The sequence below is a fragment of the Gadus morhua genome, chromosome 13 (assembly GCF_902167405.1).
Source record: "Gadus morhua chromosome 13, gadMor3.0, whole genome shotgun sequence".
Taxonomy (NCBI): domain Eukaryota; kingdom Metazoa; phylum Chordata; class Actinopteri; order Gadiformes; family Gadidae; genus Gadus; species Gadus morhua.
Genome location: NC_044060.1, coordinates 459,943 through 476,596, shown reverse-complemented (window position 1 = coordinate 476,596; position 16,654 = coordinate 459,943). Strand labels below are relative to the sequence as shown.

Below are 16,654 nucleotides of genomic sequence, written 5' to 3'. Positions count from 1 at the left end.
TAGAATATAGCTATAAATATAATCTAAAGTTCACACCTTACAGGGGTGTAAGGTGGTGGTTAGGGAGGTTCACCCTTCGCTGTAAAAAGTGAGTGTCAAGAAAAGCGCTATATCAATTAAATCCATTGTAAATTACTTAATTATCTCAAATTAGTTGGGAAAGTGTACTTTGAATAGTTTCCTTAGGTAATTCCAGTGCTTATAACCCTTAAAGGTGCTACGTTATTCCGTACATTAATATAGCAGCAATCAAACTACAAATGCTGTTCACGGGCCTGGGGTGCCCTATCTCTAACCCTGACCCTATCTCTAATCCTGACCCTATCTCAGCGGTGACCTCACTTTCCGGCCTGCAAGCTACTTTCAAAATGACCAGGTCAATGGATTTCATTATCTTTTAGCACATAACTGTAGAGATTGGCTCGATAAAAGTCTTGAACTGTTTTTCTTTTTGGAATGTCACGCAATCTAGGTACCGCATTCACTCATTCAGATCGACCGGTCCATCTCTATCGACGCGTTGGCGCCTCTACGCTGATGGACATCACAACATGGGGCCCTTAGGGGGGTTTCCCAGCTGTCCTGAGAGGGAGATGAGGTCACTGCAGTTGCTAGAGTCATAGCTGTGGAGTAAGTTGATCGACCCTTGGGGGGCTGTGAGTGTCGTCCTCTCCCCTTATACGTCACAGTCCTCAGCCTGTGGCCCCCCCCCTGAGACTTATCAGCAACACAAACGTCCTGAAACCAAACATGAGAACCCTTCTCAGAGTCGGGCCCGCTCCTAAAGGAGAACCCTTCTCGTGAGGGCCCCCCCCCCTGAAGGAGAACTGTTCTTTAGTGAGGGCCCCCCCCCTGAAGGAGAACTGTTCTTTAGTGAGGGCCCCCCCCCTGAAGGAGAACTGTTCTTTAGTGAGGCCCCCCCCCCCTGAAGGAGAACTGTTCTTCAGTGAGGGCCCCCCCCCCTGAAGGAGAACTGTTCTTTAGTGAGGGGCCCCCCCCTGAAGGAGAACTGTTCTTTAGTGAGGGCCCCCCCCCCTGAAGGAGAATTGTTCTTTAGTGAGGGCCCCTCCCCTGAAGGAGAACTGTTCTTTAGTGAGGGTCCCCCCCCCTGAAGGAGAACTGTTCTTTAGTGAGGGCCCCCCCCCCCCTGAAGGAGAACTGTTCTTTAGTGAGGGCCCCCCCCCCTCCCCCTGAAGGAGAACTGTTCTTTAGTGAAGGCCCCCCCCCCTGAAGGAGAACTGTTCTTTAGTGAGGGCCCCCCCCCTGAAGGAGAACTGTTCTTTAGTGAGGGCCCCCCCCCCTGAAGGAGAACTGTTCTTTAGTGAGGGCCCCCCCCCTGAAGGAGAACTGTTCTTTAGTGAGGGCCCCCCCCCCCCGAAGGAGAACTGTTCTTCAGTGAGGGCCCCCCCCCTGAAGGAGAACTGTTCTTTAGTGAGGGCCCCCCCCCCCCCCCCTGAAGGAGAACTGTTCTTTAGTGAGGGCCCCCCCCCCTGAAGGAGAACTGTTCTTTAGTGAGGGCCCCCCCCCCCCTGAAGGAGAACTGTTCTTTAGGGAGGGCCCCCCCCCTGAAGGAGAACTGTTCTTTAGTGAGGGCCCCCCCCCCTGAAGGAGAACTGTTCTTCAGTGAGGGCCCCCCCCCTGAAGGAGAACTGTTCTTTAGTGAGCCCCCCCCCCCCCCGAAGGAGAACTGTTCTTTAGTGAGGGCCCCCTCCCCCTGAAGGAGAACTGTTCTTTAGTGAGGGCCCCCCCCCTGAAGGAGAACTGTTCTTTAGTGAGGGCCCCCCCCCCCCCTGAAGGAGAACTGTTCTTTAGTGAGGGCACCCCCCCTGAAGGAGAACTGTTCGTTAGTGAGGGCCCCCCCCCCCCTGAAGGAGAACTGTTCTTTAGTGAAGGCCCCCCCCCCTGAAGGAGAACTGTTCTTTAGTGAGGGCCCCCCCCCCTGAAGGAGAACTGTTCTTTAGTGAGGGCCCCCCCCCCTGAAGGAGAAAGGTTCTTTAGTGGGGGCCCCCCCCCCTGAAGGAGAACTGTTCTTTAGTGAGGCCCCCCCCCCCTGAAGGAGAACTGTTCGTTAGTGAGGGCCCCCCCCCCCTGAAGGAGAACTGTTCTTTAGTGAGGGCCCCCCCCCTGAAGGAGAACTGTTCTTTAGTGAGCCCCCCCCCCCTGAAGGAGAACTGTTCTTTAGTGAGGGCCCCCCCCCCTGAAGGAGAACTGTTCTTTAGTGAGGGCCCCCCCCCCCCCCCCCCTGAAGGAGAACTGTTCTTTAGTGAGGGCCCCCCCCCTGAAGGAGAACTGTTCTTTAGTGAGGGCCCCCCCCCCCCTGAAGGAGAACTGTTCTTTAGTGAGGGCCCCCCCCCCCCCCCCCGAAGGAGAACTGTTCTTTAGTGCCCCCCCCCCCCGCCCCCTGAAGGAGAACTGTTCTCCAGTGAGGGCCCCCCCCCTCCTCCCCCTAAAGGAGAACCGTTCTCCAGTGCCCCCCCCCTCCTCCTAAAGGAGAACTGTTCTCCAATGCCCCCCCCCCTCCCCCTAAAGGAGAACCGTTCTCCAGGGCCCCCCCCCCCCCCCCCCTGAAGGAGAACTGTTCTTTAGTGAGGGCCCCCCCCCTGAAGGAGAACTGTTCTTTAGTGAGGGCCCCCCCCCCTGAAGGAGAACTGTTCTTTAGTGAGGGCCCCCCCCCTGAAGGAGAACTGTTCGTTAGTGAGGCCCCCCCCCCCCCCCCCCTGAAGGAGAACTGTTCTTTAGTGCGGGCCCCCCCCCCCCTGAAGGAGAACTGTTCTTTAGTGAGGGCCCCCCCCCCCTGAAGGAGAACTGTTCTTTAGTGAGGGCCCCCCCCCTGAAGGAGAACTGTTCTTTAGTGAGGGCCCCCCCCCCCCCCCTGAAGGAGAACTGTTCTTTAGTGAGGGCCCCCCCCCTGAAGGAGAACTGTTCTTTAGTGAGGGCCCCCCCCCCTGAAGGAGAACTGTTCTTTAGTGAGGGCCCCCCCCCCTGAAGGAGAACTGTTCTTTAGTGAGGGCCCCCCCCCCTGAAGGAGAACTGTTCGTTAGTGAGGGCCCCCCCCCCCCTGAAGGAGAACTGTTCTTTAGTGAGGGCCCCCCCCCTGAAGGAGAACTGTTCTTTAGTGAGCCCCCCCCCCCTGAAGGAGAACTGTTCTTTAGTGAGGGCCCCCCCCCTGAAGGAGAACTGTTCTTTAGTGAGGGCCCCCCCCCCCCCCTGAAGGAGAACTGTTCTTTAGTGGGGGCCCCCCCCCTGAAGGAGAACTGTTCTTTAGTGAGGGCCCCCCCCCCCTGAAGGAGAACTGTTCTTTAGTGAGGGCCCCCCCCCCCCCCCCGAAGGAGAACTGTTCTTTAGTGCCCCCCCCCCCCCCCCCCCCTGAAGGAGAACTGTTCTCCAGTGAGGGCCCCCCCCCCCCCCCCCCCTAAAGGAGAACCGTTCTCCAGTGCCCCCCCCCTCCTCCTAAAGGAGAACTGTTCTCCAATGGCCCCCCCCCTCCCCCTAAAGGAGAACCGTTCTCCAGGGCCCCCCCCCCCCCCCCCCTGAAGGAGAACTGTTCTTTAGTGAGGGCCCCCCCCCTGAAGGAGAACTGTTCTTTAGTGAGGGCCCCCCCCCCTGAAGGAGAACTGTTCTTTAGTGAGGGCCCCCCCCCTGAAGGAGAACTGTTCGTTAGTGAGGCCCCCCCCCCCCTCCCCCTGAAGGAGAACTGTTCTTTAGTGAGGGCCCCCCCCCTGAAGGAGAACTGTTCTTTAGTGAGGGCCCCCCCCCCCTGAAGGAGAACTGTTCTTTAGTGAGGGCCCCCCCCCCCTGAAGGAGAACTGTTCTTTAGTGAGGGCCCCCCCCCCCCCCTGAAGGAGAACTGTTCTTTAGTGAGGGCCCCCCCCCTGAAGGAGAACTGTTCTTTAGTGAGGGCCCCCCCCCTCAAGGAGAACTGTTCTTTAGTGAGGGCCCCCCCCCCCCCCCCCCGAAGGAGAACTGTTCTTTAGTGCCCCCCCCCCCCCCCCCCCGCCCCCTGAAGGAGAACTGTTCTCCAGTGAGGGCCCCCCCCCCTCCTCCCCCTAAAGGAGAACCGTTCTCCAGTGCCCCCCCCCCCCCCCTCCTCCTAAAGGAGAACTGTTCTCCAATGCCCCCCCCCCCCCCCCCTAAAGGAGAACCGTTCTCCAGTGCCCCCCCCCCCTCCTCCTAAAGGAGAACTGTTCTCCAGTGGGCCCCCCCCCCCTCCCCCAAGGAGAACCGACTGTGGTCTAATATATGAGAGCAGAACATCCAGGGAAACTGAAGGCCTCCTTTATCAGAACGCTGGAGTGAAATGGTTTCCATTCAGCGTGAACAAATACTGGAATACTTTTCATTCAAATGTTGTTTGTTTAAATTTGCATAAGGTTAGAAAGGGTATAATCTAATTCCTCCACTCAGTGTGTTTGGTATAAACTTGCTCAAGAGCAAAACAAAATCCACTAATTAGGCATCCGGGGTCAAGAGTCCTTAGGCTAGCCCTCGGGAACTGTGGGCAAACAGCCTTTTCTCGGAAGCTTGCCGATAGATTCCTCTTATCCTTAAGGAAAACGTAAAAAAAACACATTTTCACGTTGAATAAAAATAAGTTATTAATGTATGTGAAATTAGATGAATTTCACGTACTGCATGGAACAAGCGTTTTTAATAAATATTAATACACTCCATTAACATCACACTAGCGTTCTACTTGGAATAGGTAGCTGGAAGGGACATTAAATGCAGTTTATGAATTGGGTGCCTTCTTCAATAAGAGCTGTTGCTTTAGACGCGAAAGGCTTCAGATTGTGTGATTTAGATAGTTACAATTTAACTACTGTTTGTTTGTCTCAAACGATGCACAGCATGTTCCCTTTCGATGTGTGTCACACACACACACGCACGCGCGCGCGCACGCAAACACACACACACACACACACACACACACACACACACACACACACACACACACACACACACACACACACACACACACACACACACACACATACACACACGTTGACCTCGTGTAACTGATCATCATCACAGTTGACAAAACAAATGCTAAACATTGATTCAGAATGTAATCGGTAAGAATGCAATTCATAATTAAATTTAAACTATGCAGGGCCAGACGGATGTACGCCCATTGCTCATCTCTGCACGCTATTGGCTAACCCTCCCGATGTCCTCCAAACCAGTCATAACGCTCTCTAGGGGAGGCGGGATCTAGGGCAGCCAATGGGACGGGGGAACAGGTGGATTGACATCTTGAGCACATGAAGACCGCTTACGGCGCTTTCCTCCCTTGATAAAGTCACGTTGTACCGTACCGTACCTCTCTCTGTCCCTCTCCCAAGCCGCGGTGTAACTCTCAGCACTCCCGAAACACACCACCAAGAAACCAACCATGTCTGAGAAACTTGCCTTCAAAGTCGGTGAGTATGCAGCCTTTTTCAGCCTTTATATCCTGAGAAAGCCGAGTAATGCGTCTAGTACCGGTGGCTTAGCCCCATAGGAAGCTTCATTGTTGTCAATAAATAGCATGATGCATGTTCGCAAGTATGTGTTTCAGCCTACTCGTACGTACACATTAATGTGTATATGTAATGAGGTTCTTTAACTGGGTTTAATCGTGGGCTTTAAACCGGTTCATTGATAGTTTATTGTTTGAATACTCTGCAGGAGCCGTGGTTTCATAAGCTAGCACATGGCCAAAGTTGGCTGTAGCACGTCCCTCCCCCTGGGTGTCGCGTTTTGGTTATTCATAAAGTCTATTGCATTTTGCGTCTGTTTTTGTACATTTCTTCAAGTCGTTCTTTTAAATTGTTAACGTTGTTACATTTTTTTTTAATGAATCAATGTGTTACTCTTGGCCACATTTCAAAAAGCCATGGGCTCCATAGTGTAGATAACTTGGTATTCCAAATGCTGGTATTTGTAGTTTATTGTACAACCACAAGCCGCTGTGTGTTATTACGCAGGATGTTTTTGAAAACTACAACTCCTATAATTCCATGCTGTCATCCGCCGGAATGGAGACTCAAAAGGCTGAGTGCAAAAATCTGCGGTTTATACATGTTAGAGAAATATAAAATCTCTCGTCATATCAAACGAATACAAACATCATAAAGATGAAGTTGCTTATGGTCTACACAACATACAAACCAGTATCTGTTCAAATGTAATATAAAAGACTTAAAGTTCAACAATCAAGTTCATCATTACAACAATCAAGTTCATCAATGCTAAATTGTTTAAATCAAAGTGTTGTCAGGAAATGTTTGATATTCCGAAATGTGAAACTTCTGTGAAAGTGAGCTACGGGGGTCTATAATATCCCACATATACCCTGTTCCCCTCTGACCCTGCAGACCCCAACAGGTGTCTAGAGTAACGGTTTAGTGGCTGCCAAGCAGTTGCCCTACAGTGCAACTCCAGGCCAAAGTCCCATGTTTGCTTCAGCTGTTGGAGTTCCATTCCCAACAGCAGTCGCACTGGCTTGGATTTGCTCTACTTAGGGGTTTGTTCAAAGTGGTTGGGGTGGTTCAACGGCCACCCTAAAGGTTTGGGTTTGAACTCTTAACGCCTGCGATGTATTAACTACCTGTAGTCATCCTTCAGCCAGATGCCCTAACCCCTACCTGCTTCTAGTGGACATGCATCTGAAAATAACTTTTTGGATAGAACTGTATAAGTGTTTGTCTAGGAATTACCAGTGACTACAACATATTTAGTTTTCCGAGTGTTGTAGGGTGAATTCTCACTGGTTGTATATTACAATGATTTTTTTTAATTATTATGCGAAGAGCGTCTCTGGTTTAAGAGCGTTGCTAGTCCAATAAGTGACTGACGCATGCCCCTCTGTACCAACACACGGTGGACTCGGAGGTCAGCTCCCCCCCTGGTTTATCTGTTAACTCAAAGCTCCTTGTTCAGGTCTGTTCTGGTTCTCGCTAGTTGGGAGGGCTGAGGGGCTTGTGTTTGTACCGACTGGAACTGGAGTAGCCCAAGGCCGCGACTCCCACCATGGCTGTGTTGACCTGATTGTACATTATTTCAACACACTGCATTAAAACCCAACATTTTGAGCGGTTTCACAAATTTTGACGTCTTAATCCAAAGTCTGATGGCAGCGGAGCTTAAAGGTTATGTCTGTCTCTTTATGCGGTCATGACTTCGATCCATAAAAAGAATCGGACCCAAAATGAGGACCAGACAGCGAGGCCCTGTCGGTATGAATCCCTATTGATGCAGCATGAGACCCCACAATATAAAAGTGTCGGCTCAGGTTTGCATCAGGCCTTTGAGCGTTGCCATGATTACGAACCCACTGACCGGCTGGCTTACTGTTCCCAGGCACTTTATTTAATTAATATATTAATACATTTAGTTTCTATGTGCAACATATTCTGGTATAAAGTCTCCCACAACATTCTACACATTTTAATTGTATTATTAGTATTTATTTTAAACGCGGCTCAAAGGGCGCTGCGGGCCGTCTCGTAATGCCACCACGTCTCCCGCTGTATTCCCGCGCTCAACGACTGTAAACCAACCTTGTGTCTCCCTTCCTCCCTCCAGCTGACATCAGCCTTCACGAGTGGGGGCGCAAGTGCCTGGACATCGCCGAGAACGAGATGCCCGGTCTGATGAAGATGAAGGAGCTGTACGGGAAGAGCAAGCCGCTGACGGGCGCGCGTATCGCTGGCTGCCTGCACATGACCCTACAGACCGGCGTGCTCATCGAGACACTCACCGACCTCGGAGCTGAGGTGAGACCCCCCCCCCCCCGCTGATCTGCGGTTGGTTCAGGAGGGGGTGGCGTAGGGAGGGGAATAAAAAGCTAAGCTGTGGCCGATCCAAAGTCTCGAGGCTGTGCCTAATTCAGACGTGGAGCTCAACTGATGATGAGTAGAGTGATGGATTGGTCTTTAGTTACCCCCTCCCCTCCTTCAAACGCGTGAAACATAATTGCATTTGTACTTTAGGTAAGGTTATATGATGAACCAGTCGCCTAGGAGCTGGATACACTGGAACAGGAAACGACTTGTATGATTTATATTAGATTAACTTTATCAAGCTCCCCTCCCGCTTCCTGTCCTGTTTCGTCCTCAGGCCATTTTCGAATGCATCAGGTTTTTAGTCTGTTGATCTTCCTACGTCAATCTGCAGTAAAAAATAAAGAACTACCACATGGGTCATGTGGTACTCTCTCCGAAGGTAATTGTGTCTGGTCTCGGTCTCTATCGCTGTATCGCTCCCTCTATCTTCCTCTCTCAGGTCCAGTGTGTGTTTGTGTTTGGATGCCATCTGAAGTCTCTCTCCGTCTCTCCGTCTCTCAGGTCCAGTGGTCCAGCTGTAACATCTTCTCCACCCAGGACCACGCTGCCTCTGCCATCGCCAAGACCGGGGTCCCCGGTGAGCCTTCACACAAACAGTGATTAAAGAAAGATGGGGGCGCCAGTCCCAAATTCACACGCACTCCAACACACGGGCTGTGAGCGATGTAGCGAGGACGGGCCGAATAGTGGCAGCGGCTTCAGTCGTGTCTCCAGCTGTCATGACACCCACTGGCAACAGAATCTGTATTTGTCATCCCCCCCCCCCCCACAACAGTAGGGGTGTTGAGGATGTCATTAACGCTCTCCTCCCCCCCCACACAGTGTACGCGTGGAAGGGCATGACGGACGAGGAGTACGTGTGGTGCATCGAGCAGACCATCTACTTCAAGGACGGCAAGCCCCTGAACATGATCCTGGACGACGGCGGCGACCTCACCAACATGGTGCACCAGAAGTACCCCCAGCTGCTGGCCGGTGCGTGCCCCCCCCACACGGGGCCCAACCCGGACGCACACGCAGCACTTGGGCACAAACACACTCACACGCTTGGGTATTCACACAATCTTGGGCAGGCTGACACACTAAACCATGGTCAACCTCTGACAAATGCACAAGAATGCAAACATGGGCACACGCCTCTGCCGCATGCATGTTCTGAGAACATTGCTAGTACAGCACTGTTTCTTCGGGTTGAGCTACTCAACACCAATAAACAGAAGGGCTTTTATTGAGTGTTGGATAAAGAGAACGGCGCTCTTCTGGTTCATCAGGAGTGCTTTCTCTCCAGGGCCTTCGGTTTGCAGTACCACATGGTGACCAGCAGGGGGGGGCCTGGCTCTGCCTACCTGTTCACTGATAACTGAAGGCTTACTTTGGTACGAGTGCAGAGAAGAATAGAAAACTGAAACACAATTCAGATGAGTTTAAATAAGACGCAGCCCCCTTTATTGCCCGTCCTGGACCTGTGTCCTTGACGTTTGACACGGGGGGTAAAGCAGCTCTCCCATAAACCTGTGGTGAGGGCTCTGTCCCTCACTGCGGATCCTGTCGGGAGGAACCCGCCTCCGTCTGGTCATACAGTTAGATGTGGTTCAAGAGAAAACGGGGACATCCCCAGGGATGTAGTGGTTAGGGTGTCTGACTCCCAGTTGACAGGTTGGGAGTCAGATCCTCAACGAACCCCGTTAACCTGTGGTCGTCGTAGGGCCAGATGTCCCTTCTCCTACCTGCTCCTTGACGACGTGGATAATAAAGACGAAAGGCATGTGTAGCCCATACCCCAGCTCTGATTGGCTGAGGGGTAATAAAGGTGTGTCTCCAGGTATCCGCGGAGTGTCTGAGGAGACCACCACAGGAGTCCACAACCTGTACAAGATGATGAAGAACGGAGACCTCAAGATCCCTGCCATCAACGTCAACGACTCTGTCACCAAGGTAACGGCTTCCTGAAGGAGTCCTCTGTCTTCTTCTTCGTCTCCCAATCTGGTGTCAGCCTCATGCTGGCCTCCACTAGACACCGGTCAAACCCTCTGCTGGTGACTCTGAACCACTAGGTTAGGTTTATCTGGACACACAAAGTTAGAACCAATATCTATAGGTTAATAAGAGCCGTGGCATTTCATTTGAGACATTGCCTATAGGACATATGACCCTTGTAAATACAAAGAAGCACAAAATGTTTGGGGAACAACTAAGTATGCAGACAGCGGTCTCCTCAATAGAGCCTTTCAGCAGTTTCACCCTTCCTCAGAATGCTATGGCCTCCAACGAAGGAGGGAAGTAATACCGTTTCACTACCTCGTGCTCAGGGTTCACCAACTGGTCAGCAGAGCAAAGAACAGAGGTTATCCATGTTCTCACTGGTCAGCAGTCTCAAGAACAGATGCTTCCTGTTCTCCTACTAGTCAGCAGAATATAGAGCAGGTGATGGAGGCTCACCAACTGGTCAGCAGACTAAAGCTGTGAAGCACTGAAGCCTGGAGGAGGAGAGCTCAGCTGGGGTTACACAGCTCAGCCAGCCCTGTTCCAGATGACCTCCATCCAGACTGTGCTGGGAGTGACAGTCCATTGTCATCGGTTCATTATAGCGTGCAGAGTAAACTGCACGGTAAAGTGTGTGTGTGTGTGTGTGTGTGTGTGTGTGTGTGTGTGTGTGTGTGTGTGTGTGTGTGTGTGTGTGTGTGTGTGTGTGTGTGTGTGTGTGTGTGTGTGTGTGTGTGTGTCCTCGAGCCCTCCAGTGTGTGACTCCTCCCCTATCCGGTGTGTAACTCCTCCCTCTCTCCCCCTCCCCAGAGTAAGTTTGACAACCTGTACGGCTGCAGGGAGAGTCTTATCGACGGCATCAAGCGCGCCACCGACGTCATGATCGCCGGGAAGGTGGCCGTGGTGGCCGGCTACGGAGACGTGGGCAAGGGCTGCGTGCAGGCGCTGCGGGGCTTCGGCGCCCGCGTCATCGTCACGGAGGTGGACCCCATCAACGCCCTGCAGGCCGCCATGGAGGGTGGGGGTCCCGTCACCAATAGGGGGGGGGGTGATGATGTAGACTCGATGTGTTATTTTTAGAGCTGTCAGTTAAACGCGTTATTAACGGCGTTAACGCAAACCAAATTTAACGGCGTTAAAAAATTTATCGCGCGATTAACGTAATTATTTTATTAAAAAAAATAAAAAAAAAAAACATTTTTTTGGCTCAAAACAAAGAAGCAGTAGCATGACTGCTATGTTCAAATGACATTTGTTCAAAGCAGTCGTTTATTTGCACTGTAGGCTCTTTTTTTTGTATCGTCCTGTTTTGATCAGTATATGCCAATGTTGTTATCAATAGAAAATCATTTGCACAAGGCAAGCCGATGCACTTCACCATGTTGATAAGATAATTAAAATGAGAAGAATTATGGGACAAAAAAATCAAGGGATATTTAGCATAGAAAAATAATTTGCGATTAATCGCGATTAATAATAGTTAACTATGACATTAATGCGATTAATCACGATTAAATATTTTAATCGCTTGACAGCTCTAGTTATTTTTAATTCGTATTTGAGTTGTTCCAACTGATTGCAATACTGTAAACACACAAAGGCAAAGTTAAGACAAAAGAAGATGAGTGCCACAGAAGTGGAGAGTCGTGTCCGTTACGTCGACCTATATTTACTTTTTGTTGTGGCGTGAGTCGAGGAGTCGTCTAATCAGTGCTTGACTATATTGTCGGACAACCTTATGATTGTCCTTCATCATCTTCCAGGTTACGAGGTGACCACCATGGACGAGGCCTCCAAGGAGGCAAACATCTTCGTCACGACCACGGGCTGTGAAGACATCATCCTCAGCCAGTACGTCGTCGTCCCCCCCCTTACGCACCACCAATACACACCAATGCACACCAATAGGGCGTTACCATGCTCCTACCCAGGCAGAGTAATGCAAGTTGTACACGTTGGAGCCCGACCGATATATCGGCAGGCCGATATTAGGCATTTTTCAAACTATTCGGTATCAGCATTTATAATGGCCGATAAATGAATATTAAAAATAAATAACAGTTTGTCCACCAGGGGGCGCTCTAACACCCCAAACCCGCTCATTCAGCCAGAGTTAGGCAGAGTGAATGACGGAGATCATCGGTGTTGTTCATGTGTGCAAGTGTGTTCATGTTAAGTTGGCAACTGTCACGAGACATGCATTGCTTGAATAACAATTAAAAGAACATCCCCATAAATTCTCTAAAGTCGATAAGCATGACTTAATTCATGTCCAGTTTTGCTGTTACTTTTATCTGACAGTGAAAAGGATTTAAAGGATAACTACAAATAACCAATGTTAGGGAAATCTGTTAGTTTTGTTGTGCGTTTCTGGATATTTTTTCTTTTTTTATATATGTATATCGCCATATCGGATTTTTAAATCACAAAATATTCGTATCGGCCTTAAAAATCCATTTATCGGTCGGGCTCTAGTACACGTGCATACAGAAAGGCCTTCACCACCAAGGGCTTTACAGAGTTGGGGCTTCCGTTTCCTCACAAACGTATCCACTCAGGGTATTAAGACAGTATTGGATAAAGTGTCCACCAAATGGCCATGGAGTTGATGCCAGGGCGGTATGCAGCGATGAAGCCTACAGGTGTCTAGGTGACTAACGGTGTCTTTGACGTCCATCCGCTCCCTTCCTCTCTTCAGCCACTTTGAGAACATGAAGGACGACTCCATCGTCTGCAACATCGGACATTTTGACTGCGAGATCGACATGGCCTGGTTGAACGCCAACGCAGCCAAGAAGATCAACATTAAGCCCCAGGTAAGCGTTCGGCTGACGCAGTCAAGGCTTCTGCCAAGATGAGATCTTGCCTTCATCCCTAGAAAGTCATTCATCTTTTGACGAATGACTTTTGTGTTTTCATGAAGAATGCCGTTGTTTGGCTCCTGCTTGACTACCTTGTTACTGATAACCAAAGGCCTACTTTGGTACGAGTGCAGAGTAGGAATAGGAAACAAGCACAATTCAGATGAGTTTAAATAAGACGCAGCCCCCTTTATTGCCCGTCCTGGACCTGTGTCCTTGACGTTTGACACGGGGGGTAAAGCAGCTCTCCCATAAACCTGTGGTAGAGGCTCTGTCCCTCACTGCGGATCCTGTCGGGAGGAACACGCCTCCGTCTGGTCCATGCACTTAGATGAGGTTGATGGCTAAGCTACAGGCTATCGTGGCATGGGTTGAACAAATGCAACATTCTTTTAATCCTTTTCGTTCACACTTTCCTTTTTAAGTGCATGATAAAAATAAAATATTCGAAAAAACAACTTTGATCACAACATGTCTGGTAGAAACGTGAACCTTGACAGTGGAGCCAAACGTATGTATGCCACATCCATGACTCGGTATCTGAGTAACGCGTGGCGCTGCTAGTCATGGATCATTATTGTATGATGTATATCCTCTCCCCGTCCCGTCCAGGTGGACCGCTACAGGATGAAGAGCGGACGTCACATCATTGTCCTGGCCGAGGGTCGCCTGGTCAACCTGGGATGTGCCATGGGACACCCCTCCTTCGTCATGAGCAACTCCTTCACCAACCAGGTCGGTAGGCCCCCCCTCTGGAGACGGACACCACTAGGGGACGGGTACAGGTGAACTAAAAGGGTTCCCATGGTCTTCTCCTGCAGGTTCTGGCCCAGATCGAGCTGTGGACCAACACCGCCAAATACCCCCTGGGAGTCTACTTCCTGCCCAAGAAGGTGAGCGCTCACTTGGACCCAACGCGGCTTCCTGCCGGGGGAGCCGTTGCAACACGCCCCCGGACCGTGACTTACAGAGGCTCAGAGCCTCATTCCTGTTGGCTCGGGTTTGAGTATTTTTGGCATTTTTGGACGGCAGCGCCCCGAAGCATTCAGTTGGAAGGTGGTCTGGTGATCCATCCTCAGCCGCCGGCGTCTGACGTGGTGTTTGAAGTGGTGCTCAGTAATCCCTCCCTGTGTCCAAGCTGTTACTCACTGCTCAGAGATTCTTCCTGAGAGGTCACGGGGTAAACCAAGAATAAACCCGCGGGAACCCACATCTGTTGAAGTGATGCTTTTAGCTCTGACATCACATTGCCTGTCTGTTTTTGACGCCACATTGCACGTGACTCCGGGTTGGCTGGACACAGTGATAGACACGCACACAAACCAACACACCGCCACACACATCAAGCACGTCTGCCGGGTTACTCGTTTCAGCACTGCCTATTCTTTTACCGTGTTTCTGAAGAAAAATGTTGTGACGCATCTCCCTTGCTTTGCTTCCTCCGTCTCTCAACCCCATCTCTCCTCCCCCCCGTCCCTCTCTCTCCCCCCCGTCCCTCTCTCCCCCCCGTCCCTCTCTCCCCCCCGTCCCTCTCTCCCCCCCTCCCTGCAGCTGGATGAGGAGGTGGCCGCCGCCCATCTGGACAAGCTGGGGGTGAAGCTGACCAAGCTCAGTGTGAAGCAGGCCAAGTACCTGGGTCTGCCCCAGGAAGGCCCCTTCAAGCCCGACCACTACCGCTACTAAGACACACCCTCCCTCGCCAAGCCCCGCCCACTCCACGGATGGGGGCGGGAGGGGCACCGGGCGGAGGGCTGACACGGTGGGCGACAGCAGGAGCAGAGGGGGTTTCTGGGAGTTTGAGTTTTTGTGAGGATGTGGCGGTTGGCTGGTGTGATGGTTAGGCCCTAGTGCTTTAATGTTAACCATGCTGAGGTCTCGCCTCCGTCTGGGTTGTGGTTGTTGGTGATGATGAGGAGGGGGGGTTATCCACAACCGGCCCAAATCATTTCAATCAGTGTTGTATAATCAACGGTTGCCGAGAATCCCAGGCAGCCCGCGGCCGGGCTGGTCTCAGTGCCTGGCTTCTATCAGTGTTTTATTAGTTCATCCCTGGCCATCCATTAGAGCCCGACTGGCTGGATGCTGGCTCCTCTGCCTTGTGCACTAAACCTCTCGCTTACCCACTCAAAGCTCTTTCCTCTGGGTCTGCCTCGCCCCCCCGTGGTCCTCCTGCTGACCTCAGGAGCGCTCTACTTAAAGCACATCATTCCTTTAGTTACAGAATATTAACCCGACCTGCCACTTGTTAGTTAGCCCCCCCTTACTTCTACCGGGTGTTCAGATCCCCAAAGCACTGGCTCCACATAGTCTTAACTCCTTATTAAGGGCCACCAGTTGACCCTCCTGTGCACCTAACCTCCTCTAAGATGTTACCCCTCGCTCTGCGTGGGCCTGCTGGGGGCGGCGGGGCCGTTGGAGGCATGTCGGCGCGCGTTGATCCGAAGCTGGGAGAGTCGAAGTTCAATTTAGGTAATTGGAACTTAAATGATTCGTCGTTTCTATCGATCATTCTGGAATTTTGACTTGAAGAAACATTCTAGAACGTGCCAGTGTTTTAGAATGTTCCCCTCCACTATTCAATTCAGTTTTTTATTGGATAATTGTCTGGCCAATCAGCTATCATCTTTGGTAGTGATTAGGGGGGCAACTGGGCATGGTCAAACTAACCATGGTTGCAAAACGGTTTCAAGGGTCTGTGTTGTTCATGACTGAAGGACGTGTTACCTGTCGTGATGTTATGATGCAATAAAAGACGTTCTACTGGGCTATATCTCGAGTACTTGGTTCTTGTGTTACCATTTTGTGTTTTGGTATCAGTTCACACTATTAAAATCTTCTAGTCAAGTGAGTTAATTGAAATAATTCCTTTATTGAATGGATTCCCTAATTAAAGCACACTAATGAATATGGTAGATGCCACTACATTCTAAACATGGCAGCCTTGGCATGGTTCCATCTCCAAATGCTAAATTGCCTGCCTGGACTTTGAAGTGTGTATTGTGTAACAGCGTTACAACCTGCTCTCATGGAGCCAGTGGTTAAACAGACAGGCTGAAAATATGGGAGGGTAAGAGGCAAATATGGAATTACATTAAGATTTGGAGACAGTCCCATTTTTAAACCCTTTAAATGTGAGCTTGTCCATTCAGACAGGAGTCCTCCGCCTCCTGGAGCGCTACCCCAAGACCCTCCAGAACCCCATCCGCCAGTGTCTAGGGTCTGTAGTAGACCCCTAGTCCCCGTGGACCACCAGACGTCTCCATGCCTACTGGTTCCCTGGTCGTAGAACCTCTGAAACTTTGGCCCAGTGGGCATCGTGTTCGCTACCTTTGTTCAAATCGTTAATCCGGACACGGCAGTCCTCCACATGCGTGATCAAATCACATGCTTGATGCAGCTCATCCGAAGGGGCTCTTAGCGGACCACCGCTGAGACGGACCAGCGCGCTCCTTCTGCCGGGGAGGTTCAGTCTGATCAAATCCACGGATCTCCAGCCCGAAATCTGCGGTGTGTGTCTGAAATCTTGTCGGCCTTTGCAGTTCACTTCACAAGCTCCAGATGTCATTTCCAATAAATGAAAATAAATAAAACATTAAGATGGTACCGAGCGTTGCCTGGCATCAGGAGCTTGTGCAGAAGATTCCAGTCCACGGCTCCTCCTGGCAACACGTGTTGATGTGCCCTCGAGCAAAGCATCGTTTCCCCTGCACTCTCGATCGAACCGAAGAAACAGTCGCTGCGTGCACAGGAGATGAAACACTCACTGATGGATTGTTGTTTAATGTCAGGAACAGTCGGGAGCGGTCCAAACCCGGCGGCCTGACACAGAGCAGACCCTCATCTGTGTGGCGTTGGGTTCAGCGTTGCCAGATTGGGCCAGATTTCCCGCTCAATCTGGCAACACTTTTTGCAGCGCGCTGGAGCGCGGATATCTGGCCGAATCTGGCAACATTGGTTTGGTTACCAACTATGCCTGTGAAGTAA

At 51.1% G+C, this 16,654-nt stretch overlaps 1 protein-coding gene and 1 non-coding gene across 2 annotated transcripts; both read left to right on the top strand.

Annotated features, from left to right (window-relative positions):
* The first annotated feature begins 5,212 nt into the window (after positions 1–5,212).
* ahcy (adenosylhomocysteinase) lies at positions 5,213–15,440 on the top strand. Its single transcript, XM_030374694.1, has 11 exons — positions 5,213–5,420; positions 7,567–7,757; positions 8,328–8,403; positions 8,649–8,801; positions 9,649–9,761; positions 10,620–10,827; positions 11,573–11,660; positions 12,508–12,625; positions 13,283–13,405; positions 13,492–13,563; positions 14,222–15,440. Exons 1-11 carry the CDS (start codon positions 5,393–5,395, stop codon positions 14,351–14,353), a joined length of 1,302 nt encoding a protein of 433 aa, XP_030230554.1. The 5' UTR covers positions 5,213–5,392; the 3' UTR covers positions 14,354–15,440.
* Positions 12,864–12,978, top strand: LOC115557913 (small nucleolar RNA SNORA26). Its single transcript, XR_003979291.1, has one exon. It is a non-coding gene; the product is annotated as a small nucleolar RNA SNORA26 (small nucleolar RNA).
* Positions 15,441–16,654: the final 1,214 nt, after the last annotated feature.

Excerpts from the sequence above, each read along its gene's own strand:
- ahcy (XM_030374694.1), top strand. The coding sequence starts at position 5,393 with ATGTCTGAGAAACTTGCCTTCAAAGTCG. Across the intron at positions 8,802-9,648 it reads GTACCCCCAGCTGCTGGCCG|GTATCCGCGGAGTGTCTGAG; the intron begins GTGCGTGCCCCC and ends GTGTGTCTCCAG. Across the intron at positions 11,661-12,507 it reads GAAGACATCATCCTCAGCCA|CCACTTTGAGAACATGAAGG; the intron begins GTACGTCGTCGT and ends TCCTCTCTTCAG.